General features: G+C 39.4%; 1 protein-coding gene across 1 annotated transcript in view; it reads left to right on the plus strand.

The window, feature by feature from the left end:
- Positions 1-27559, plus strand: part of DNAH6 (dynein axonemal heavy chain 6) — a 371264-nt gene that overhangs the window by 13642 nt on the left and 330063 nt on the right. Inside the window, exons 2-12 of the mRNA XM_075861785.1 lie at positions 10658-10906; positions 12319-12495; positions 12981-13240; positions 14557-14824; positions 15016-15150; positions 16756-16879; positions 17420-17564; positions 19310-19478; positions 21521-21643; positions 22566-22766; positions 24087-24207. Coding sequence (XP_075717900.1) covers positions 10664-10906; positions 12319-12495; positions 12981-13240; positions 14557-14824; positions 15016-15150; positions 16756-16879; positions 17420-17564; positions 19310-19478; positions 21521-21643; positions 22566-22766; positions 24087-24207 — 1966 coding nt within the window. The 5' untranslated portion in view covers positions 10658-10663. The remainder of the gene's footprint in view (positions 1-10657; positions 10907-12318; positions 12496-12980; positions 13241-14556; positions 14825-15015; positions 15151-16755; positions 16880-17419; positions 17565-19309; positions 19479-21520; positions 21644-22565; positions 22767-24086; positions 24208-27559) is intronic.

Below are 27559 nucleotides of genomic sequence, written 5' to 3' on the forward strand. Positions count from 1 at the left end.
GATCGACCGCGACGGCACACGGCAGCAATAGAAGAAAAAACCAAAGGAGATCCAGCGATAAAGATGTAAATAGGAAAAACTAGGTTTCCACTTTATTGGAATACAAGAGCAATGCTTGAAAAACACCAGGAGGAAAAGACAAGGTGGTGATATGCGGCAATAGATAGCCTACGCGTTTCAGGCACTGGCTGTGCCCTTAATCATGGCTAAGTCGAGTGAGCTCCAGCAAGCACACGGGGTGAATAAATACTGACTAAATGGGAGGTTGGACCTCAAACGAGACGGCGCTCGCAGGTGAGTTGATTAACTATAACGGAATCAATCTTCCATCGTTATTGAGTTTCGAAATTATATAATGGTTGTAATTATAAGCAGTAAACTAGTGTATATGATAAAACTGGGAATTGAAATAAATAAAATACAGCAGAAACTGATTATATATAAGACTGTGTGTATGATACGAAATTTCATAGAATTGTTAGAGGATCGTGTCCCCGAAGCTTGCGGAGCATCACCCGACATATATTGATACACGGAAAACATGTGAAAAGAAAAAACCACAAAGAGAACACAAATTCATATGCGTTATATGAAGAAAAACAAACAACCGCATATAGATATATATAAATGTGAACACAGGGAATAAGAAAAAGCATATATATAATAAGATAACGTTGCTAATAAGACTGACATGCACTTGATGACTATAGAAAGTGCCTTATATTCAACATAACGTATGTGTCCAGGAGATAACACATCTTTGATGGCAAAAAGATAATAAATAATCCTAATACAGCTGGACATTATATAAAGGCAAAATGATTGTATTAAGGCTACGCAAGCTTCGGGGACACGATCCTCTAACAATTCTATGAAATTTCGTATCATACACACAGTCTTATATATAATCAGTTTCTGCTGTATTTTATTTATTTCAATTCCCAGTTTTATCATATACACTAGTTTACTGCTTATAATTACAACCATTATATAATTTCGAAACTCAATAACGATGGAAGATTGATTCCGTTATAGTTAATCAACTCACCTGCGAGCGCCGTCTCGTTTGAGGTCCAACCTCCCATTTAGTCAGTATTTATTCACCCCGTGTGCTTGCTGGAGCTCACTCGACTTAGTCATGATTAAGGGCACAGCCAGTGCCTGAAACGCGTAGGCTATCTATTGCCGCATATCACCACCTTGTCTTTTCCTCCTGGTGTTTTTCAAGCATTGCTCTTGTATTCCAATAAAGTGGAAACCTAGTTTTTCCTATTTACATCTTTATCGCTGGATCTCCTTTGGTTTTTTCTTCTACAGATAATGTAGTTGATGCTACCTGCAGTCCTACCACAGATTGCACAGTGATAACTCTCTGAGTACAGATAATGTAGTAGATGTTACCTGCAGTCCTATGTAACACCACAGACAACACACAGTGATAACGGAGTACAGATAATGTAGTAGACGTTACCTGCAGTCCTATGTAACACCACAGATAACACACAGTAATAACAGAGTACAGATAATGTAGTAGCATTACCTGAAGTCCTATGTAACACCACAGATAACACACAGTGATAACTCTCTGAGTACAGATAATGCAGTAGATGTTACCTGCAGTCCTATGTAACACCGCTGATAACACAGCGATAAATCTCTGAGTACAGATAATGTAGTAGATGTTAACTATACCCACAGCCACACATACACACACACACACACACACACACACACACACACACACACACACACACACACACACACGCATATATAAGGGCAGCAGAGTATATAAGGGGCATCAGGGTTTATAAGGGGCAGCAGGGTATATAAGGGGCAGCAGGGTATATAAGGGACAGCAGGGTATATAGGGGGCAGCAAGGTATATAGGGGCAGTAAGTTATATAAGGGGCAGCAGGGTATATAAGGGGCAGCAGGTTATATACGGGGTAGCAGGATATATAGGGGGCTGCAGGGTATATAGGAGGCAGCAGGGTATATAGGAGGCAGCAGGTTATATAAGGGGAAGCAGGTTATATAGGGGGCAGCATTTTATATAGGGGCAGCAGGCTATATGGGGGCAGCAGGGTGTATAGGATGCAGCAGGGCAGCAGGGTATATAGGGGGCAGCAGGATATATAGGGGGCAGCAGGATATATAGGAAGCATCAAGTCAGCAGGATATATAGGGGCAGCAGGATATATAGGGGACAGCAGGATATATAGGGGCAGCAGGCTATATAGGGGCAGCAGGGTATATAGGAAGCAGCAGGGTATATAGGGGACAGCAGGTTTTATAGGGGCAGCAGGGTATATAGGAGGCAGCAGGTTATATAAGGGGCAGCGGGATATATAGGGGGCAGCAGGATATATAGGGGGAAGCAGGGTATATAGGAGGCAGCAGGATATATAAGGGGCAGCAGGGTATATAGGGGCAGCAGGATATATAGGAGGCAGCAGGGTATATAGGAAATGCAAAAAAAATTGGGATATAGAATATAATTAAAATCACAGAAAAGGCCATACTCACAAATTAGGAGGAGGGTAAAAACCCGTTCCAAACAGGACGCGGCCAGGTCAGAAAATGCTGCTGAAGGGAAGTGCCCAGGTGTGTTTAAATAATGATAGCCACTCCCACTAACCTTGAGGGGAGTGTGTGATGGGCATGGAAGTAAATGTGTAATGGAAAAAGAAAAAATAATAAAGTACTGTGTATGGTATACACGTGAGGTATAGGGGACATTACTAAGTGTAGTGTGTAGAAATCAGGGCTGTGAGTGATACAAAAACGTGAGTGTAGTGTGTAAAACATGGAGGCATAGTGTTTGGATAGTGAGGCACAGCATATATCACCGAATAGCAGCCTATTTAGAACGCCCATAATGTAAGAGAGCGGGCTGCCCTGCATGCAATGCCAGACATCTGTACACCATGTTCTCCCAGCACCATAAGACCTGGCCACATCCTGAAAAAAAGGTATGTACAGTGTAAGTAACCATTCGGCGATATATGCTGGAATCTGCAAAACAAAAATTAACGGTAATAAAAATAAAGATGGCTGCCCCCACAGAAGTACAAACATATGAATAAATAGTTACTTTAGGGAACATATTAAAATAATTAGAAAAAATAGGCCCATAAAGTAAAACTTCAATAAACTATCAAATAATTTTTTTTTAAAATAATTATAACACCTTTCCTTTAAAGAGAACCTTTCACCTGCCCATACTTGTGCAGAATGTAATGGGCCGGGCTGCACAAACCCTGGGGCACTTTAAAATTTTTTCCTAGCCTCCTTAGAGATCGGTGCCGTAATATTTGGTGCCCGATATTTAAATAACCCCCTGAACTGTCAATGGGGCAGTAATTGACAAGGGGGCATGTAACATTGCTGTGACGCACAGTGTCACAGCAAGAGCTGGAGAGAGGAGAGTGTGTGCGCGCAACTCCGCCGCCACTACGGAACAGAAGAGGAGAAGAAGAGTGTGAATTCTTCTTCTGTTCCATGGCATCGGAGCTGGGCACGCACGCTCTCACTCTTTAGCTCTCGGCAGACAAGGACGACAAGACTGATCTCTCGCGAGAGATCATACAGTCTTGTACTTGCCTGCCGAGAGCTGAAGAGTGAGAGCGTGCGCACGCACACGCTCTCTAGCTCCTGATGTTGACACTGTCCGTAGCTGATTGGACAGCGATGTTAAACACCCCCTTGCCAATTACCGCCCCATTGACAGTTTAGGGGGTTATTTACATATGGGACACAAAATATTACGGCACCGATATCTAAATAACGAAGGAGGCTAGGCTTTGATTCTGCTTGGCTTTCATTGGAGCAGTGTATGGTCTCAATAGAAAGTCTTTGAGTCCATACACCGCTCACTTGGCCGCAAGTCGATCATAAATGAAGCGACACAGCGCTCACCCGAGCACTTTTGCTGCTTCGTTTTAGCGATCGGTGGGGGTCTCAGTGCTCAGTCCCCCACCGATGAAAACTTCTGACATGTCAGTATGACATGATAAAAGTTTAGTTACAGTTTAAAGCAGGGGTCTCAAGCACGTGGCCCGCGGGCCGCATGTGGCCCCTGGGGCTGTCATCTGCGGCCCGCGGGACACAGAGCCGCTAGTATCGGCTCTGCTCCGAGACTCTGGAATTCCCTGACATCGCTGTTCACATATGAACAGCGATGTCTGGGGCTTCCCCAGAGCCGGAGTCCCGAGAAGAGCGCTGATGTCGGCTCTGCTCCGAGACTCTGTGGAATTCCCTGACATTGCTGCCCATATATGGACAGTGTGTCAAGGTCTTCCCCAGAGCGGAGTCCCGGGCAGAGCGCTATTATCGGCTCTGCTCCGGGACTCTGGGGAAGCCTCTGACATCGCTGTCCTCTACAGAGGGCACTGGGGCAGCCTCTACAGAGGGCACTGGGGCAGCCTCTACAGAGGGCACTGGGGCAGCCTCTACAGAGGGCTCTGGGGCAGCCTCTAAAGAGGGCTCTGGGGCAGCCTCTACAGAGGGCTCTGGGGCAGCCTCTACAGAGGGCACTGGGGCAGCCTCTACAGAGGGCACTGGGGCAGCCTCTACAGAGGGCACTGGGGCAGCCTCTACAGAGGGCACTGGGGCAGCCTCTACAGAGGGCACTGGGGCAGCCTCTACAGAGGGCACTGGGGCAGCCTCTACAGAGGGCACTGTGGCAGCCTCTACAGAGGGCACTGTGGCAGCCTCTACAGAGGGCACTGTGGCAGCCTCTACAGAGGGCACTGTGGCAGCCTCTACAGAGGGCACTATGGCGTTATCTACAAGTGGGTGTGTGACAGTATCTGAAGAGGACACTGGCATTATCTAGGGGTGTGTTGCATTATCTACAGAGGGCACTGTGGCCTTATCTACAGAGGGCACTGTGGCCTTATCTACAGAGGGCACTGTGGCCTTATCTACAGAGGGCACTGTGGCCTTATCTACAGAGGGCACTGTGGCAGCCTCTACAGAGGGCACTGTGGCAGCCTCTACAGAGGGCACTGTGGCAGCCTCTACAGAGGGCACTGTGGCAGCCTCTACAGAGGGCACTGTGGCAGCCTCTACAGAGGGCACTGTGGCGTTATCTACAAGTGGGTGGGTGACAGTATCTGAAGAGGACACTGGCATTATCTAGGGGTGTGTTGCATTATCTACAGAGGGCACTGTGGCCTTATCTACAGAGGGCACTGTGGCCTTATCTACAGAGGGCACTGTGGCCTTATCTACAGAGGGCACTGTGGCCTTATCTACAGAGGGCACTGTGGCCTTATCTACAGAGGGCACTGTGGACTTATCTAGGGGTGTGTTGCATTATCCACAGAGGGTACTGCGGCAGCATCCACAGAGGGCACTGCGGCAGCATCCACAGAGGGCACTGCGGCACTATCTAAAAAGGGGCTGCCCAATCTTGACATGTGTGCTAACTGAGCCGCCGGACTGCATTTAGCGACACTTAAACTGGAAAGCTGGATTGTTGAAATAAGCACGTGGAGAAATATCTCAAATTTTAAACCTAGCGCTATTATTATAGTAATGTAGTATTATTATTATAGTAATATAGTGTTATAGTAGTTCAAATAACTAATTGATTAACAATAATTTAGTATTGTATCAAATTTGAAAGTAATGCGGCCCGTCAACTTCCCATTTTTTCTATATGCGGCCCACTTACCCGGCCGAGTTTGAGACCCCTGGTTTAAAGGCTATGTACAACTTTAAAAACTTATTTTTTATATATGAAGTTTTAATTACTTTTTATTGAAAATTATTTTTACTTTTTGAGATACAGCTGCTTTGTATCCTGTATACAGAGCAGCTGTATCTAGTGCTGAGACCTGAATCCATTAGGTCACGTTTTATCGATCACATCTAAGTTATGAGCTTAGATGTGATCGGTAACAGGTCGATCCTGCCCCTACTAATTTAATAGGTGTCGGCCGACGCTTGGGGGCCGGGAGTATACTGCAAGGGGAGGTCTGGGCGTTTTACTGACAGCAGAGGGCTCTATAGGGGGAATAATCCCCCCTCCATAGAGCCCTCACTAGTTACTATACTGAAAGGTTAGGGGAGTCTGAGCATCCGACTGACTGCTCTAAAGTGGGGGCAGAATACTCCCCCCTGTAGAGCCCTCAGCAGTAAGTCAGACGCTCAGACCGCCCCCCCCCTGCATCCCCCTATACTTCCATTATAGTAACGTGAGGGCTCTATGGGGTGGATTATTCCCCCCCACAGAGCCCTTGGCTGCCAGTAAAATGCCCAGACCTCCTTTGCAGTATACTCCTGGGTCCCGGTCCCCCAGCTATGGCCGACCGACACCTTTTAAATTAGTGAAGGCAGGAGCGTGAGCGCTGTAAGTGGCGCTCAGTTTTTAATACAGGCCACCGCTCACCTCGTGCATCTCGTCACTAGATTAATGTACCTGTGCATGTCAGATTACACAAACTATGCAGCTTAAGGCCTGGCAAGCACCTATATGGGAGACCGGGTGATTTATGGACTGTTCAAAGATCCGTGTGGAATGGAAGAATTGGGATTCCTTCTTCAGGAATTTCTGATAGTTGTCAGAGGCAGTGCCTCAAGTCAATTTATCATTTTAATGGAAATTATGGACGTTTATATGGTCAAGGGACCAGGATGTTGACCTGGGGGAAGTGCTTGTCTCCACCTCTAGGGGGCCTTGGGCCGTCTAAGTGGATGGAACTTTGGAATAAAGCTATGATGGCTGAAGAGGAAACACCTTGAATACGGTCCATGTTTCCTTGGGTGGGCTACAATTAAGCGGTGGGGTTCTCCTCTAAGACCATCCAGACTAGTGTACCTGCTGAGTCAGGTCAAATCTTCAATTATGCACCGGAAGGGCCTACACATTATGGCCACAGAAGTGCACAGCAAGCTGTTGTGGAACTACAACTCTCAGCATTTTCTGACAGCCAAAGACTTTATTTTAAATAAAAAAGACCTATCATACAGCTAAGCTAAATATGGCGGGCTAGGCTGTAGGTGCCTGCTCTCGTCAGACCGCAGAAGTTACTCAGCTTAAATCCTCACAAGTACCAGCATGGGAGAGCTGGCTGGGAATCCGTCCCTAGTTTCATTTACTTCTGGAAGTCTCCAGGGCTCACCAAAAATACAGATTCTAATGTAGATTGTAGAATGTAGATTCTAACAGATCCAAGGTAATATAAATGCCAGAGTTACATGTGATGATATTATCAATTTGACCTCTGATTACCTGGGTGATACTATCCCAACAGGTAGGGTTTTCAGACAGGATGGCCCTATCTACCGCAGACACTCTCTATAGCTTAACTGGTTGCCGACACAGGACGAGAATGCTCGTCCTGAGGGGCAAGTACTTGGCGCATTAGGACGAGCATTCTCATCCTGTGTGACAGCCATCTGTGTGCGCGATCGAGAGCCACGGCCACGGCCCCGCTCTGACGGCGGAGAGAAGAGAAACATCCTCTCTCCGCCATTAACTCTTTGAATGCCGCGATGAAAGCTGATCGCGGCGTTCAAGTAGAGGGGACTGCACATTGATCGCGTCACAGAAGATAACTTTGACGCGATCAAAGTCCATAACTTGTATGGCCAGACAGCCCAGGGTCCATTGAAGGACCCCAGGGCTGTCTGAACAGATTTCCTGTTGTTAGGGCATACTGAGGTATGCCCTAACCACTGCCTGTGTACAATCATGATAAATCCTTTTATGGGATTAAAAATAAAAAAGTTAAATGAATGTAAAAAAAAATTAATGATAAATAAAAAGTAAAAAAAATACACAGAAACACACATTTTTTTTATAATAAATAATTTTTTTCAAATATAAGTCCCAAAACATGAAATAATATAGAGATATTTAGTATCGCCACGACCGTAACAACCTGTACAACAAATGTATAACATTATTTATGATGATCGGTGTATGGTGAAAAAAAAATAAAAAGAAAAAAAAAATATTAAAGCTGCTGCGGAACTGCTTTTTTTCTGCATTTTCGCGAAAATAAAAATTTATAGAAATTAAACTATAATGTATTTGTACCAAAAAATGGTACCTACATAAAGTACAACTCGTCCCACAAAAAACAAAGTCTCATACAACTACGTCGTACAAAAAAATAAAAGAGTTATGAGCGTCGGGATGCAAAGAGGGAAATATAAAAAAATTGTCTGTCCTTAAGGGGTTAAACTCTGAGTCGCAGTTAATGCTTCCAAGTACAGCATCTGTGAGTTATAGTATGAGTCAATAGACTCTTAGGGTAAACGTCCCGAAAAACTTTAGAAAAATCGGAAGCAGGACACCTACAAACATCTGCCCATTGATTTCAATGGGAAATACGGCGTTCTGTTCCGACGGGGCATTTTCTTACGCCTCATTTTCAAAAAAACGGAGCGTAAAAAGATGCCCCGTAAAAATAAGTGCATGTCACTTCAGCCATTTTTGGAGTCGCTTTTTATAGACCCAATAGAAAAACATCTCCTAAAAAAACTCAGCGAAAACGCTAGTTTGATTAAAAAACGGCTGAAAATTAGGAGCTGTTTTCCCTTGAAAACAGCTCTATTTTCAGCCGTATTTTGTTAAGCATGTGAACATAGCCTTAGGTAGAATCATTACCGAAGTCAGTTCAGGTAGTTAAACGTGAAACTTCCTCGGACATCACAGAAGTCAATACCGAGGCAGACCAAGGTTCCCTAGAAGGGAATTAAGCAGCTCCATAGCCCTTAACAAAGTCAATCAGGATGACCGAGCAGTCTAGGGCTCTGCGTTAAGTATCATTTCCCCCTGGAGGCGGTGATTCTGATTCCACTTCTGATACCAGAAAGACTAAGGGTATGTGCACACGATAACTGCAATTACATCTGAAATTATGGAGCTGTTTTCAGGAGAAAACAGCTCCTGAATTTCAGACGTAATTGCATGGACTCGCGTTTTGCGGGGCGTCTTTTACGGATGTAATGTGGAGCTGTTCTTCATTGGAGTCAATGAAAAACGGCTCCAATTACGTCCCAAGAAGTGTCCGGCACTTCTTTTGACGGGGCTGTAATTTTACGTGCCGTCGGCACAGGTCGTCGGTACAGTACATCGTAAAGCCTATTGAAAGTAATGGGCAGATGTTTGCCGACGTATTGGAGCCGTTTTTTCAGATGTAATTCGAGGCGTAAAACGCCTCCATTACGTCTGAAAATAGGTCTTGTGAACCCAGCCTAATCTCTGACACCGGATCCCTTCTTGTAGGGGGCGCCTCCAACTCTTTTCTGAAGCTGGCTTACATCAGGTCATCCTGGATGTCTCTTTTCTACAATTCCTAGAAGGAAAGGTATTGACCTCCTATTCTTCAAAAAGAAGAAAAGTCAAATAGGAGACAATTACATCCATGGAAATTAGATGTCATGGCCTCCCTAGTCTTGAAGGATGCATACCTTCATATAGAGATTTTCTGAGAGGCAGAAAAAATGGCAAAGTACATCTGTGTAGATATCAGTCAGTGTCAAGCTTCCTGCAATTCACAGCTGTTTTCTTCAGGATCTCTTCAGTTCCTCACACCTTTTCTAAGGTGGTGACCGCTATAGCTGCCTGTAGGAACACGGAATACCTGCTAAACAGGTTATATAGAAAATGATTTTTTTGCAAAATCCTGCACTATAATCACTTTTATATATAATTGGAAGTAAACTTTAATGTTGGGGAACTCATAATTCTGGCAACCTAAGAGCAGAATATGTTCTGTGAACAGAATTGCTGGAGGGACTAGCGCTAGTTTATTTCGTGTACATAATTATGTAACTTGTTGGTGTTATATTAGGATACAAATTATGGAGAAAAATCTGGGTAAATAATTGTTCCAATGTCAAATCTTTGCATATAATCTTTTCAGTACTCTTGGGAAAGCAACTATTGGAAACAATATGGTTATGAAAATGTTTAAAATATTATAAACTTAATTTAAAGGGATTAATCGCCTAATTGAAACATTTACAGCTTCTCTGATGAAACAATATAGCTGTTGCTGTATGCTATTGCCTGATCTGGCAATTTTTGGGTTGGGTTCATATTGTTCTCAATCATCAGCTTTAAGCTGACAAAATGTTAGAGGACATAATTTATCAGAACTAGTCATGGAAAAATGTGGAGCAGTAGCCATAGCAACCAGCCAGGCCTTTGCTTCCTTTACTAACCGAAAATAGAAAAAAGAAAGCTATAATCTGCTTGGTTTCTTAGGCTTCATTCACATCTGTGTCAGGGCTCTGTTCCGACGTTCTGTCTTTTTCCGTCGGAACGGAGCCCTGGCTGACACAAACGGAAACCACATTGATTTCAATGGGGACGGATCTGGTGCCAATGGTTTCCGTTTGTCTCAGTTGTACATGGGTTCAAACCTATGATTTGTGTCAGTCAGGGCTCAGTTCCGACGAAAAACTCAGACGGAACGGAGCCCTGACGCAGATTTGAACTAAGCCTAACTCAGAGCACTTTAACTTTTTGTCTGTACTATCTCTCATAAAGTTTTTAGGCACTTAATATTCATTAAAGACAAATACTGTTTAAAGTTTGTTTGGGCCTTTTTGTGCAAAATATGCAGTTATTTTTATTCTCCAAACTTTTCAGTTGAACAAAATGCCATTATTTTTCCATTATTGTGTGTTTCAGGTAGTAATGTCGGCCAACAATCCCCAAGGATCTCCACATATATCTCCACTATCACACATAAATGGGGCTCTAAGCATGGAGTCAATGGAGTGGGGTCAGAGACCGGATTTGAGCAAATTGAAAGACCGAATAATCTCCACAGCTCCAAAGCAGATAGTACTAAATCCAGAAGCGTTACTATTTACCCATGACACAAAGGCAAGAGCTAAAACAAGAAAAAGACAGCAGACTGTTAAGCTGGAACCCCTGGTAAGATAACTCAAACTATGAATAGAAATAAAGTGTTTTTTTTCCAATGATTTGTAGTCACCGTATATAGCTCATGTGAAAGCACAACTGTGACATACTTTATCAATAATGTGACCGAGACTACCAGTAACATTTATATATATTTTTTTCATTTTGCAAAGCTCACGATTAATGTAAATACTAATGACTCCTAGAAGATGGATATTTACTCCAATTTTGTCTTTGTAGGGGATGTTTAATTTGGACAACCCCTGAAGCTGGTGGGTTCTCATTTCCCATTTAATAACAAGGGGAATGAAGCATTACATGCACTCATTGAAATCACTGAGCCTTTCATGGTTTGCGCAAACACACCAGGTCCTCTTCTATTCTATGCTGCTCTTAGATAGGAGAGTATAGGAGACCTGACACTTTAACAAATAAGCCCTAAATGTGTCACCCAGCAGTCACTAACTTCCCTTTCTCCTATCCCTTGGTTGAACCTGATGGACACATGTCTTTTTTCAACCGTACTAACTATGTAATATGCCACGATCCCAATATGCCCCTGCTACACTAATTTCTTGGTAAAAAAAATTTAATTAATTAATACATCTCATATTTCCTCATAGCACAGTACAGTAGGAACGTTGCCTGCCTAATGTAAGACATGCGATAACTGGGAAAGAAATAGGGAAATGGGAAACCAAGGCACTCTGTTAGAGGTATAAAGATAATAAGTAAATATATTTATTAATCTGTGAATATTAAAATGCAAACATACGGCATCAGGCGATCCTTCATCATGCTGATGTCACGGCCCTAAACAATTCATGACATACAGAATGGAGCATTTCATGTATATACACCACCATGCGAAATGTTCATATATGTACCGTATACATGTCATTAATAAATTCATCAAATTTAATTTCATCAATAAATAACCAAGGTGGCAAAAAAGGTCTTGCGGGCCCACTGCTATAAATTACGCAGCTACACCGATAAATTCAGACTACTATAAATAAACACTGAACGTTCAAGATAAACATAAGCATGTACCATACCACAAAAAATCAACTGAATCAAACTGAAATATAATCTAGTAAATATGGATACATAGTGTAGAACTGCAAGGCCATACGATAAGTAGGCATACTTATTGTATGGCCTAGCAGTTTTACACTATATATCCATATTTAGTGGATTTTATTCCAGTTCGCTATTTTGTCTTTTTTTCCCAATCCTACCAATTGTATCTTATTGAAATGTTTTGCATGGTAAGGTCGGGAACGCCGTACTTGAATGAGAATCGAGCATCTCCATCTGCTGATTTACATAAAAGCATTAAAGCTATATGCTTCTTATTAGGAGAAATAGAAAACATGTTGCACACGTATATTAATACATTATTTTGTTCACATTTATTAAAGCCTGTATTGAAAACATATCAGGATCAAAATCAGCCTGAATATATATACCAAAAGAACAAAGAAGATCTGATAAATCGTGGCATACTTTTACGTCCACCTTCTGCAGAAAGGAAGCTAAGAGCTGTCTCATCTACTGTAAGGCTTCCGGACCTTCCAGATGATTTAAAAGAAAAACAGGTGAGAAATCGCGCCATTGATCCATTTGCAAGCAGTAGAAATCGACATACTTTGCACTATAGTACATAAACAGTCTCTCAGCTTGGAGATGAAGCAATGTCCAAGATGATTTCCAGAGTTTCGAAAAACCAAGTTACACTTCTTCAAATTTGTCCCCACCACCTAAGCTTATTACAATAATGTTTCCCTACAATCTCCCTATTATACACCTAGACCTAAATCAAGGCAGACTTGTCGACCTAGACCACTGAAAACACCTTCTCTGTGTCATCCTTTTACCCATCTCCGTTTCCTTTCTGAAAATGCTGCTGTTGGTCAGTAGACCAATGTACTCATGAGGAGCAAAAGCTAAATACACTTACAATATGCTGCATCTTTTTTTCTCAGATAAGTGAGCTACGATCAAGGATTTTGTTTACTGCAGTGATTGTAATGTGTAATTATAATTCGTATTCACCCCTAATATATATATTTTTATTGTTTAGTTACAGATGGACTTCAGTAGAACCATATCTCCTACTCCACCAAAGCAGCCAAGGAAGTCTCTTTCAAGACCTAGCTCTTATAAACAAGTTCCTCCACCTCCATCTAGTATGTTTGAGAGTGCAGAAGAAGTCATCCAAGCAAACATTAGAGACCCTCTTCAGATCATCAGCATACTTCTGGGAAATAAGAATTTAGGTTTTCTTTATATGACTCCTGCTGTTCCCAAATCTTCAGTTGAATATGATCCTTATAACCTAAGGTATATAGAAGAAATACACTTAGTGGCTTTTATTGTGCACATGAAGATCAGTCAAGATGTTTTGTTGCGTTAGGAAGAGGTTGCAGACCAAAGATCAGGGCTAGACAAATCCCAGGAGCCAGATATCCTACAAATTTTATGCACTGGCCCACATTTTTGGGTTGACCCGAGTTCACAGATCCCTCATAGACTTGAATCTGTTGAGGGATCCGTGAAAACGGGCAAAAATAGGATATGTCCTATTTTTTCAAGGGCCGTTCACATGGTCCATTAAAAAAAAACAAAAAAAAAAAAACAGCTGTGTGAATAGCCCCATAGATGTGATTTGATTTTATTGCGGCCGTGTGACGTCATTAAAAAAGCAGCCGTCACACGGCCAATTATCCCGTTAGTGTGAATAAGCCCTTGTTCTGCCAAACCAACCACAATATTCATTGAGAGATTGAAGCAATAATATTTCTGTCTTTGGTCAAGATTCGATTGTTTCAGACCGATGAAATCTATTTTGACGTGCTTATAAATTATTCATGTTTTTTTTTTTTTGCTACAGTTTTAGCATCCCAAAAAAATCTGACCCATTTGGCTAATCCAAAGCTTAAAGGGATCCTGTCACCTCCATTATGCTGCCCTGTCAAAAGGGGAAGCATAAAGTTGTGACAGACACACTGATTTCAGTAATCTGTCAATTATGTATTATTGTGAAACCATTTTGGAGAGTGTAAATTTTAATCTTTACAACGCGCTGCTAGAGATATGTCCAGTATATTCATGAGCAGCTGCTCTCCCGCCCAGACGCCACTGATTAACAGATTTCTCGCTATGCACAGTAAAAGGGGGAAATCTGTCAATCAGCGGCGGCTGGGCGGGGGAGTGGCATCTCATGTATACACCGGACTCCACTCTAGCAGCGTGAACTCATCTCTAGCAGCGTGCTGTAAAGATTAAAATGTAAGTTCTCCAAAACAGCTTCACATTAACATATAAGCGATAGACCGCTGACATCAACGTGCCTGTCATTACTTAATGCTGCTCTCAATGAGGGCAGCACAACTGTTTGACACATTCCCTTTAAATTGTTTTGACGTTTTCTACAACTGAAATGCTATTACATGGGTAAATCTGTGTAACATAATGTATTTGCTTACACAAGAATGTTTTGATATCTTATCATGTATTAAAGAATCGAAAAAAAAATATTCATACACACACAAACACATAAAATATCAATAACAAGTTATGTGTCTTTTATGAATATATAACAGTTAGTTATGATCTTCTTAACAATTTTAGCTATATATATTTTTTCCATTATGTAGAATTGTAAGCCATGAAAACATCAACAAACATGACTACTACACCATAAGTGACAGAGGAGTAACCCATACGTGTAATGGCGATGTATTATTCTTGGAACAAGAGCGCTGGAAGCAGGAATATCTTTATCATAAAGCACTGAAGCAGATTCCTACCTTTGCTCTCTTCAGAAAGTGGAAAGCTTTCACTGTATGGAGAAAAAATGTGCGTGCCAAGAAAATCAGTGAATGTCGCAAGGCCCTGCAGGAGAATCTGTTCATTGTTAATTCAGTATGTATCCCAAACTGGCTAATTGTGAAGTCTAATCTTTATGTGTACAGTTGCAGGTATTTCCAATTTTCTAATAAGTAGCAGTAATAAAAATGGTCGTGTGCTATACTTTATCTATTAAGCCATATGGATAGTGAAGAAATGCTTGGATTATGATTATGATGATGTCTTTGTTGTTTTATCTCCCTCAGTATTTGCGCCCTGCTCTCCTGAATATACAAGAAATGTGTTACCGAATCAGTGACATGGGCCTGTGTCGCATTGAGAAGGGGTACACGTATACTTTAAAAGAATTCACAGACATTCAATTTAAACAACTAGAAGAGGTATGTCTTACTTTAAAGTGTATGTTCCCCTTTAAACACCATTTTATACTTGATATACAGATGTAATCTTCTTAAAAGTAACGAACTCTGTAACTACTATGCATTACTTTTACTGTTCCTGTATTTTAGCTCCAATCTGCATTCAGAGCTCTACTGGTGTTATTGCAAATAGTCTACGAGATTTTTGAAAAACACACTCCCATCATTTTATGCCTGTTTCACACGAATGTATTTCTCGTTTCCTGCACTATCTATTTTATAGCGTTTTAACAAGTCAATGGAGCGTGTGAAACTCACAGCACGCCCTATTTCTGTCCGTTTTTGAGGACCAGGCTCGCAGGTGACATGTATACCTTGATAAGAAATGCAGAAAAAAAAGTGAAACCAGTGCTTGCAGAGAAGGAAATCAGATTGGAGAAATGAATGACATATGGACTTGCAGAACGCTTACGGACGCAACACAGACATTCATATGGGTGAAAAACAGTCCGTTTTTTTGCGGACGCAAATTGAATAACGCTTAAACTGAGCTCCTGTAATGTAGAGGGAGAGTTTAGTCTTTCCTCAATAGTGCTTGGTGTGAAAACTGTAAACATATTCTATTAAGCCAGGGTTCCTAATGTCATAATTTATGTGTTAACTGTATTCCATTAATTTGTCCTGGAATGTATTTAGCAAGCCCGCAAAAAATGTATTTAGTTATAAGTTTTACAGGTCACTGTGAAGAGAGTCCAACACTTGTTCACGATGTTCAACTTTGAACACAGTATTTAATAAGAGCTGATTAAAGGGTTCTATTAAGAGTCCAAGGTGAGTGGTCAATGATATCTGAAGCTTGAAGTGCAGGAGGAGAGATTTATGCATACTAAGTAAACTTCGGAAGAAGTAGGAAAAATTTAAATTTTAGCAAATTTAACGTGTGGAACGAAGCACGGGAACAGCAAGTTTATGGTTTGTGGATTTTCAACCCACGGTGTGTTCATCATGGGTAAAATGTTTTCTAGCCATCGAAGAAGAGTAGACATTCTAGCTGTCATTCATGAGACAACCAGTAGTTCCTGTGGGTACAGTTTCCTGGTGAAATGTGGCTGTAGATTGAGATTGTTTCAGTTGTTTTCGTTGTTTAGTTTTTTTCAAAACTTGGATGTTTTCTTCTTTATGCCTCTTTGTAATATTTGCCTTATTCCTGAGAATGTTTCTGATATTTCTAACAAGATTTTCTATTTAACTAACTCTAATTATATCTTCATTGTATGTTGTAAATGTTTCTATTTTCTGTCCTTCTATTACCACAACCGTAATGCAACCTAAATGTTTCCTATAGGTTGCGGAAAACTTTGCTTCTATCGCAAAATGTCAGAACCAGTCAGATTGTTTGCAATAGTTGTTTTCCATAGGTAAATATTTAGGTCGCAGCTGTGGTAATAGTGTGATTTGACCACAACTTGCAAGCGAGTAGCCTTAGCCTAAAAAGATCTATCTAAACTCCACTGTTACATATTTTATTTAAAACTTCCTATCATAAATGCATATGTTTTCAATCAAAAATATTAATGAAAATATTTTCAAAATGTAATTCAGCTGTTGTCATTTTGTACTTCTTAGGTTGCAAGCCATCTATCGGAGTTCCGTGACCTAGCTAAAGAAGTTGTCAGGAGCGCAAGTCGAACCGCTTTATTAGAGGCTGGCTTTACACCAGATGACTACATGGTTGATTCTGAGAACTCAGGTGATGTAATATTACCAATGTAAATTACTTTCCTGTATTCTTCAATGGGTGATACAGAAATGTTTCTCAGAAACAACCAAGCACGCTCATTCATTTGTAGCACCCCGTTGGCTGTTTCTGTATCTATTATGGAGAATAATCAATTAGCCAAAGCTTTTCTCAATCCGGAAGGCCGCACACATCTGTGCATTACATAAACAGCCCATTGATTTCAATGGGAACTGTATAATGCTTAATTTACCCTGTGGTGGCGTTGTGGGGGATTCAACACTTACTTCCAGGTTTCCCTAAAGATTACAAGTAAATGCTGGGGGTCCCAGCAGCAGGACACAATATGATCAGGTTATTTTCTGGGACCCTCCTAACAAAAAAAGTCTAAAGCAGTCAATTCCCTTAAGAAGTTATTACAAACGTTAATGAACAAAACCAGAGGCAATTATACAGCTCAGAATAGAAAACAAATTATTATAATACAGCAAGTTTGTTTCTCCCATTTGGAATGTGGGTGTTTTTGACTTATATTTTATTATTTTCCTAAAGGCCTGATGAATACAATACCAGGACCTGCAGCTACTGATATTTTGACACTCTCTCATTTTGATGGAGGCATTTTTGGAGAATCTTCTGATAAAATGACTTATACAGAGCAAGCGAATAAGAGAACACACTGCAGACGGCTCACATGGTCAGTGAATGTTCTATTAACATCAATCAGCAATTTAATGTAAAATATGTTATCAAACTATACATGCTATTGAAAGACAAAGGGACTTAATTGAAAGACAAATTTAAATTTACAGCAGCTTTGAGCAGGCATAGATTTGCGCCATGATTGATGCCAGTTTCTGGCGTAAATTATAGTAAATTTGTCAGGTCACAGTTAGCCTTGCCCCTTTTGCTAAGTAACAACCCTTTTTTTTAAAAAAAAATGTGCCAGACACGACGCAAAAGTAAGAAAAGTCACCAAATTTTGCGCAGAACAAGCATCACCAGAATTTGCGACTTTTATACGCCACTAAAAAAGTGGTGTGAACCTCAAAATAAATTTCTCGCTTAGAGGGAATTAGTGAGAATTGTATATTGAACGCAGTCTTTTTTGGCTTTCTGGACGAGACTTTTTTTTTTCCGTTTTTCCAGGTCTGCATTTTGAAAGCAATAGCTTATTTGGAATAAAGCAGCAATTCCTGCATCATTTGAGAGCCATAACTTTTTAATTTTCTCCTTGGTAGAGCGGTCTGAGGGCGTTTTTGCGGAACGTGTTGAGGTTTTTATTGAAATCCTTTTGATGTACACAAGACTTTATAATTTTTCTTAAATGTTGTGATAATGCTATAGTTTGGATCATTACAGATGTGGCAATACCAATCGTGTACTTTCTATTTCTTTTTATGTTTGCCTCAGACACAGTCTGATAGGTGTGCTAAGATGGCAGACCCTGGGGCCATTGTTAATCCACCAGCTGCCATGACCTGACAGTCTGTGACATGGAGGGTTCCCTCCCTCTGTCTAACCACTTAGATGCCGCCTTTGCTATTGATGAAAATGAGTGTGACTGTGGGAAGAGGATGTGATTTTGGTCCATGTTGGTTTTTATTTTATTCTAAGGCCTTGGTGTGCATTCTTACCCCTGGGTTGCTGGCCGTATATGAGATGGTTCAAAAGCCGACATTAATGATATTCTAAATACTAATGGACTAATTAATAAGGATATTGATTTATTGGTTGAGCTTATTATATAAAATAAAATTTTTGTAATTATTTAACTTTTTTGCTTAAAGAGGCTCTGTCACCAGATTATAATTGCCCTATCTCCTACATAATCTGATCGGCGCTGTAATGTAAATTACAACAGTGGCTTTTATTTTGAAAATGTATCATTTTTGAGCAAGTTATAAACAATTTTAGATTTATGCTAGTTAGTTTCTTAATAGACAACTGGGCATGTTTTTACTTTTTACCAACTGGGCGTTGTGTAGAGGAGTGTATGACGCTGACCAATCAGTGACCAATCAGCGTCATACACTTCTCTTTGTTCCAGCCCAGCTTCTTTCACTGCACAATCACACTGTAACAATGGGCTGGAACAATGAGAAGTGTATGACGCTGATTGGTCACTGATTGGTCAGCGTCATACACTCCTCTGTACAACGCCCAGTTGGTAAAAAGTAAAAACACGCCCAATTGTCTATTAAGAAACTAATTAGCATAAATCTTAAATTGTTCATAACTTGCTTAAAAATGATCGTTTTTCAAAATAAAAAAACACTGTTGTAATCTACATTACAGCGCCAATTACATTATATAGGAGATATACACTTATAATCTGGTGACAGAGCCTCTTTAAAGTTGTTCTAGTTTTGTGATATCAATTTGTAATTCGATTATTACTTTTTCCATTATTAAAAACATTTCACTTTTTTTCTTACAAAGCTTTATTCGACTAGCTGATTACTTGATCGTGAACACTATGCATGTCTTGGCTGTTAATTCCGTCTCATACTTGTTGAAGTACCTGGTCGACAAATTGAAGTGCACGCCATCTCATGAGGTGATACAGACTTGGAATACTGAAGTTAAGAAAGAAGCTACAGACAAAAAGGTAAAGTTTTTATTTAAATGAATTACAACAGTAGAGTGCTTGGTGAAAGGAGGATAGGTGGCATAAACTGCACTGAACCTGAATTTTCACATTTGACTGGTGGTGTTGTTTAAGGTTCTCTTCCTTGACTTACCCTTTGTACTAACATGAGACAGTACAGTCTATTGTCCATTTGCACTGTAGTTCTCACTAGTTTGTTTGTCAACACACAATGAGATCAAACTTTTATAGTCTAGAAATAGGACCGTGTAGGTGGTTAGGGATTCTTTAAAATAATATCCAGTACTCTACAACTATTTAGCAAACATGGCACTGGCTTAGTATTCAGTACAGATACTGTCGAGTAAGCTTTTTTGATTTATTAATGCAAGCGTATATATCCCTAAGGCATCCTCCCTTGCTCTTTACTTTTACAATGTTATATTTTTTTCATTTGTATTATATCTGGAAAGATGCCGAAATGTAGCAGATATAGCACCAGTCACCACTGAAAAATTAGTGAACGTCTCGAAGAGAGAATTTAATTCCATTAAAGAGAAAGTCCCTAGCTGTGTTACTATATTAAATGTTAAGAACTTGTATCTTGCCAAATTGAAATTGCCGTGATATCAGTGACAAGGTTAAATGCTTTATTGTATGTGGCTTAACGTTTCATTTCTTTAGTGATACAATGGGCTATATACAATTCATTTATCAGCATTTTTTTTTTATGTGGAATAATTAAACCAAAATTCAAATAATTTATATTTTAGCTGTACAAATTGTAAAATACACCCAAAAATGATATGACTTTTTGTCAATTTAAAGTTGCTGAGTCCCTATACTAACCTAAACAATAGCTGCCATGTATTCAATGCCTTTGTGACTTCCTTTTGACTTTTTATATCTTAACCTTGAATAGTGAGAGCTTATCGTATTATATCTATAAACATTTTATACATTCTCTGATTTAGACAATGGCAATCTCTATTGCATTTTTGTGAAAGGAGCATAAAAACTTCAGCTTTGAGTTGACAGCAATTTCATTGTGATATCCATCTCCTGGGCCCAAATGCAAAATCTGAATCAGGACCCTTCAACTTTCACGTCATTTATAGTACTGGTCTGTTCATATTGCGCAGATGATATTTTTGGGCCCCCTTAGGTTCCAGGGCAACCACACCCTCTGCACCACTTATAGTTAGGTTCGTGATGTTAACTAAAGAACATCAATGAAAAAATGAGTTATTTCATATAATCCATGACTCTTAAAAAAAATTTTTTCTAAGGAATGCAGAATACATGGGTTGTTTTATATCTAGTATTCAAAAAATGGGCAGTTAATATTCCGCCTGTGCAGGTTAGGATATTGTGTCTAGATTTTATTGATTATGTTTGATTATGTTTTTTTCCCATTCTGGGCAAGAATGGTTGCCCAGGACTGCTTGGTTCCTGGCAGCGCTTCTTCTCAGTATATAGACATTTTATATTTAGAAGCAGGGTAGCAAATGAACTATGTTAAGATTTTTTTTTTGTTCTTGCTCCAGTTGTCCTTACTTTATTGTCCAATCTGAGTAAGATCTTTTTATATTTTCTTTGAGTAGCCTGCAATAGCCACTCCACTATCCGGTGCTCTTGCTGAAGAGGAAATGGTTCCAATGTTCCTCTCAGAGATAATTCTTGATACTCAATTATTAAATTGAGTTATTTCATATAATCCATGACTCTTAAAAAATTTTTTTTCTAAGGAATGCAGAATACATGGGTTGTTTTATATCTAGTATTCAAAAAATGGGCAGTTAATATTCCGCCTGTGCAGGTTAGGATATTGTGTCTAGATTTTATTGATTATGTTTGATTATGTTTTTTTCCCATTCTGGGCAAGAATGGTTGCCCAGGACTGCTTGGTTCCTGGCAGCGCTTCTTCTCAGTATATAGACATTTTATATTTAGAAGCAGGGTAGCAAATGAACTATGTTAAGATTTTTTTTTTGTTCTTGCTCCAGTTGTCCTTACTTTATTGTCCAATCTGAGTAAGATCTTTTTATATTTTCTTTGAGTAGCCTGCAATAGCCACTCCACTATCCGGTGCTCTTGCTGAAGAAGAAATGGTTCCAATGTTCCTCTCAGAGATAATTCTTGATACTCAATTATTATGGTTTGAGCCATCCATGGATGATTTTCAGGTTTGTTTCACATTACAGTTAACTTTTATTCAATGGAAAAAATGAAATAAAATTAAGTGAGATGTATTGTCCAAGCGGATAAACATATGATATTAGGTTATTTACATTTCTAAATGTGAATTTAAAACTTGAATTTACATATTGTGCTTTTAGTCAAAAAGAGTGCTAGGAACATTACATTATGACAATATGTAGGAGAGGACGTGTACGTTGGTGCATTACTGTACAGGAAAAAAGCTTTAGACTTCCAGAAGTTGATTTTTACCCCAATAAGTATTCATAAATTCAGATTGCTAGCAGTGGTAACCAAAAATAACATAACAATTATATATATTGTGCAAAATCATTTGCCACCCAATAGGATTCCATTTGTCATAAGTGCTATGGGTGCCGATATTCTAAGGAAGTCAAGGTAAGGAGGAAACAGCTATAGGACAGAAAGAGGGGAATGAGTGGTATAGTTTGTGGTAGGCTTTGATAAATAGGTGGGTTTTTAGAGCCCCTTTAAAGCTTTGTATGCTGGTGAATAGTCTTATGGAACGGGAGAGAGCATTCCAAAAAAGAGAAGCAGCACAGGAGAAGTCTTGGACATGGGAGTGGGAGGTTGTTACCATGGATGAAGACAGTAGTCGGTCCTTAGCAGAGTGAAGTGCACAGCTAGATACATAAGGAGAGATTAGTATAGACAGATTGGCAGGTGCAGTGTTACTGAGGGCCTTGAATGTTAGGTTAAGAAGCTTAAATTGAATTCTGGAGGAGGTGGGTAACCAGTGAAGTGAATGGCAGAGAGACGGTAGTAGTGGAGCAGATAAATTGATAAATAGACAGATATATATAGGCATGATTAGAGGTATTTGAAGAAATAATAGATACACTTAATACACTATCTATTTTCATTTAAATGCTTTCTTATTTTCTTTAGGACAGCATTGCTGAAGTGGTTATCCAATTCCAAGAAACGGTTTTGTCATTGGCAAACCTTGTCCCAGACTCTTATTTTGATGCCTTTACTCAGCCTACTATTAACAACAAGTTGGAGGAAAAGACTTGTGGAGATGGACCAAGTTTAAGTACAATGTTTGAAGATGACAAGCATTTACAGTCTCTACTTTCTCAAATAAAAGTGAGTTGTAAATTAAATAAAATGGTAACACCCAGTTGTCAATTTATTCTTACTGTTATTTCATGTTTCGGTTGTGCCTGTGTGATTACAAGTGGGGGTGGGGGGGGGGTAGCTGTGATTAACCGCCGCTACCCTGTGGCAATGGCCAAATTGAAGAAAACTGATCCCAAGAGTCAGTAATACGTTGGGACACAGTCAGTAATGCATTGGATTACAAGAGTATTACAATGAATTATATTAAAAATTTGAATTTAAAAGTAAGTTTAAAAAAAAAGCACAAAAATATAAAGAATAGACCTATTTATTTTTAATAAAAACTTTTTTTTATTAAATAAGTCAATACATAATAAATTAAATATATATATATATATATATGTATAATACTAGTGTATGTATATATATATATATATATATATATATATATATATATATATATATATATATATATATATAATACTAATGTATCCACTTATTTGTTACAGATTGCACAATTAATTTAGAACAGAATTTAAGGTGTTCTAAAAACTACAGAGAGAAAAAAAAAAAAGAGAAAGCTATGGCGGATTTAATTTTTTTTTAGTACATTTCACTTAAAAAAAATAAAATAAATTGTCATTAACTACTAAATTTTAAATTATAAAAAAAACAAACACCCAAAATAGAAAAAAATCAAAACCTTACATAGCAACGTCAGCGAAAAATTGTAAAGGTTAGGGCTCTCAAAATGTAGTGAGGTAAACACAGATAAATACGCTGCATCCTCATGGCCAAAATGAGCTGCATCCTTAAAGGGGTCAAGGTTTTATCTTCTTTGGTCAACCTCCTTCTCGGTTAAAGGTCCCCCAATGATGAGCTAATTGTGGGAAACATTCTACAGCAGCTTTCAGCTCTTGTAAATAAAGAGGGGTCCCAAGTGGGGAATTACATCCTTATGCCTTAATAGGGTATATGAGTAGAGGGTGGTCTATACAAACAGACCCTATGACAAGAGTATCTTTTTTAACTTTTTGTAGTTTTCATGTATTTTTTTTAAACATTTTTATGTAAATTAATGTCTAAATTCTAATTCTGCAGTGAAATATTTATTTTCTCTATTGTTTAGATTGTACTTTATGTTCTGAATAAAAAATAAACACTTATTACATAAATAATATTGATAATAAAACACTAATACCTGAATGTTATATATCAGGAGACCACTTTGAGTTAAACATTTATAAAGCATGAAAAATGTACACCTTTAGTTTGGAAATCAAGAGTTTACTCTTGAAAGTTTGCTCTTGCTCAAAGTAAACCTGTACATTTGCCCTTCTGTTTTAGGAAACGATACAGTCTGCATTTAATACAGCCAATGTATATTCCGGCACATTTGAAAGGTTTCGCTTGTTTTTCAAAGAAAATGAAAGTCTGGATTTGGAAGCATTAAAAGAAGAGGAGCATGGTGGGATAAGTTTGTGACTAACATTTGATTTATTTTTGACGTGTATCATTTCCTGTGAAATCAATGGGAGGCAGAGAAAGCATTTCTTTAGTGCGTTTTTTGCCCGCGACGCTTAATTGACCGCAGCCGAAAAACACAGTGAAAAACGCCGCCGTAAGAAAGTGCAGGGACGTGAAAATCTGCCTCAAAATTCCAGAAGGAATTTTGAGGCAGATTTTTCTGCCTGCAAAAAAATTCAGTGTGAACAGGGCATAATAGTTCTGTTATGAATCAACATCAACAAAATATTATTGTAAATCCAGCGATTCCTTCTAAACAGAGACATTTAGATTTATTTTTACATTACATGTTTTGTTCCTTTTTTTATTTCATATACAGCGAAAACCTTTTGTTTCACTTTGGAAATGAAGAGTTCCTCTGAAAGCAACACGAGACTAGAACTGTGATGAGCATTTAGCAGTTTGATAGAACTTCCCCTGACCACATTTCAGTGTCTGTCTGGGAAAAAATAAAATCTGTCAGGGATTTAACAAATTAAAAAAACCCGGCCTGTCAGCCTTGCATCCCCCACATGCTTTTGCCAACCGAGTCTGTGCTCTTTAACGGTGGATATGCCATAGATGTTCAATAGGTGATCCGCTGGAACCGCTACTATCTGGAGAATAGGAGCCTATGTCCCTTATTGTACCTTAGAATCCAGCCTCAAAGACGAGAGGTTGTTTGCTTGGGTCTTTTCCTAACTCTCCACATACTATAATGGAGAATTCCATGTACTCTACATGTGCCGCCAACTCTCCTCTGCCTCTCCTAATCTTTGTAGGGTTCTAAGGTGCAATTTGGGATATAAAAATCCTGATCTCCCTATGGATATGCAAATAATATCTATTGTCAGTATACTAACTTGGGCCCTCAGTTCCACATTATTATATGATCACATTTAAACATGGGGCCCTTGTTTTTCACATGATGTGAAACTGCATAGAAGGGAAATTAAAACAGTATAATACCTGCCACGGGACTATTTTTATGGCATTGGGTGATGACCTAACATCATGCCCACATGGATATATATATCTGAACCATATTTACCTTATAAAACTATAGTTACTGGTTAACTATTTACGAAACATATTAGCATGGAATGAGCACTTAAAATTGCCACAATGTTTAACCCCTTCCCGACGTATGACGTATACTAACGTCATAGCCAGGTAGGGGAGTATTGAGCGGGATCACGGCTGAGCCCGCTCCTTACTACTTGGATGCCGGCTGTATGATACAACCGACACTTCACTGACAGTGATGCCGCTAGTTTAACCCCTTAGATGCAGCGGCCAAAAGCGACTACGACATCTAAGCCATTAAAGAGGCCCCCTCTGACAGCACATTGCCTCCCCCCCCGCGACATGATCACTTGGACGCCGATGATGGTCATGACAGCCTGGGGGCCTAATTTAGTCCCCCAGGTCTGCTATCTTTGTACTCCTACTAAGCCCTGCCTCCAGGCTTAATAGGTATTGCAGTATATTTTGCAAGTGATCCAACAATCGCTGATTCAATAATAAAAAGTGTACAAATTTGTAAAATTAAAAAAAAATTATGTACAAAAAAAATATTAAAAGCTCAAAAAAATCCCCTTTTCACATCTTTATCCTAAAGCATTGTAAAAAAAATACAAATAATAAACATAATTGGTATAGCTGTATCCGTAAAAGTCTGAACTATTACAATTTAACATTATTTAACCCGCATGGTGAACGCAGTAAAATAAAAAAAATGAAAATGCTATAATCGCTGTTTTTTGGTCACCTCATCTCCCACAAAAAATTTTCATAATAAATAATCAGAAACTTGCATGTACCACAAAATGGTACCATCAAAAATTACAGCTCACCCCCCCAAAAAAAAACAATAAGCCCTCACACCGCTCAATCGACTGAAAAATCAAAAGATATGGCTCACAGAATGTGGCAACGCAAAACAAATTTTATTTTTAACTATTAGTTTTTTCCTTGTAAAAGCAATACAACATTGGAAAAACGATATAAATTTGGTTGAGGAATTGCTGCTTTTTCCCATTCCACCCCACAATGATTTTTTTCCAGTTTCCCAGTACGTTATATGGTATAATAAATGGCGCCATTAACTAGTTGCCGACACAGGACGAGTATGCTCGTCCTGAGCGGCGAGCACTTCGCGTATTAGGACGAGCATACTCGTCCTGTGTGACAGCCGACTGTGCGCGTCTGTGCGCGCGATCGTGAGTGGGGCAACGGCTGTAATACACAGCCACGGCCCCGCTCTGACAGCGGAGAGGAGAGAAACATCTTCTCTCCGCCATTAACCCTTTGAACGCCGCGATGAAAGCTGATCGCGGCGTTCAAAGAGGGGGGACTGCACATTGATCGCGTCACATAAAATAACTGTGACGCGATCAAAAGCCCACAACTCGTATGGCCAGACAGCCCAGGGTCCATTGAAGGACCCCAGGGCTGTCTGAACATATTTCCTGTTGTTAGGGCATACTGAGGTATTCCCTAACAACTGCCTGTGTACAATCAGTAACAGGCTAATGTACTGGCATATAGGTCTATGCCAGTAAATTACAGTTACAAAATCAAAATCAAAATGATAAATCCCTTTATGGGATTAAAAAAAAAAGTTAAATGAATGTAAAAAAAAAATGAATGATAAGTAAATAAATAAAAAGTTAAAAAAATACACAGAAACACACATTTTTTATAATAAATAAACTTTTTAAAATATAAGTCCCAAAACATGAAATAATATAGACATATTTGGTATCGCCACGACCGTAACAACCTGTACAACAAATGTATAACATTATTTATGATGATCGGTGTATGGTGTAAAAAAAAAAATATTAAAACTGCAGCGGAACTGCTTTTTTTCTGCATTTTCGCCAAAATAAAAATGTATAGAAATTAAACGATAATGGATTTGTACCAAAAAATGGTACCTACATAAAGTACAAATCGTCCCGCAAAAAACGAAGTCTCATACAACTACGTCGTACAAAAAATAAAATCGTTATGAGCGTCGGGATGCAAAGAGGGAAATGTAAAAAAAATTGCTCTATCCTCAAGGCCAAAATTGGCCGGTCCTTAAGGGGTTAAACTACAATTCCTCCTGCAAAAAACAAGCCCTCATACGGCTTTATCGACGGAAAAATAAAAACGCTATGGCTTTTGAAATGTGGGGCGGGAAAAATAAAAATAAAAATCTGAAAAATGGCTGCAGTGGAAAGAGGTTAACCCCTTCCCGCACCTTGACGTTAATGCACGTCAATGTGTGCAGTAACTTCGCGCACCTTGACGTGCACTAACGTCAG

The sequence above is a fragment of the Rhinoderma darwinii genome, chromosome 1, assembly GCF_050947455.1.
Source record: "Rhinoderma darwinii isolate aRhiDar2 chromosome 1, aRhiDar2.hap1, whole genome shotgun sequence".
Lineage (NCBI taxonomy): Eukaryota > Metazoa > Chordata > Amphibia > Anura > Rhinodermatidae > Rhinoderma > Rhinoderma darwinii.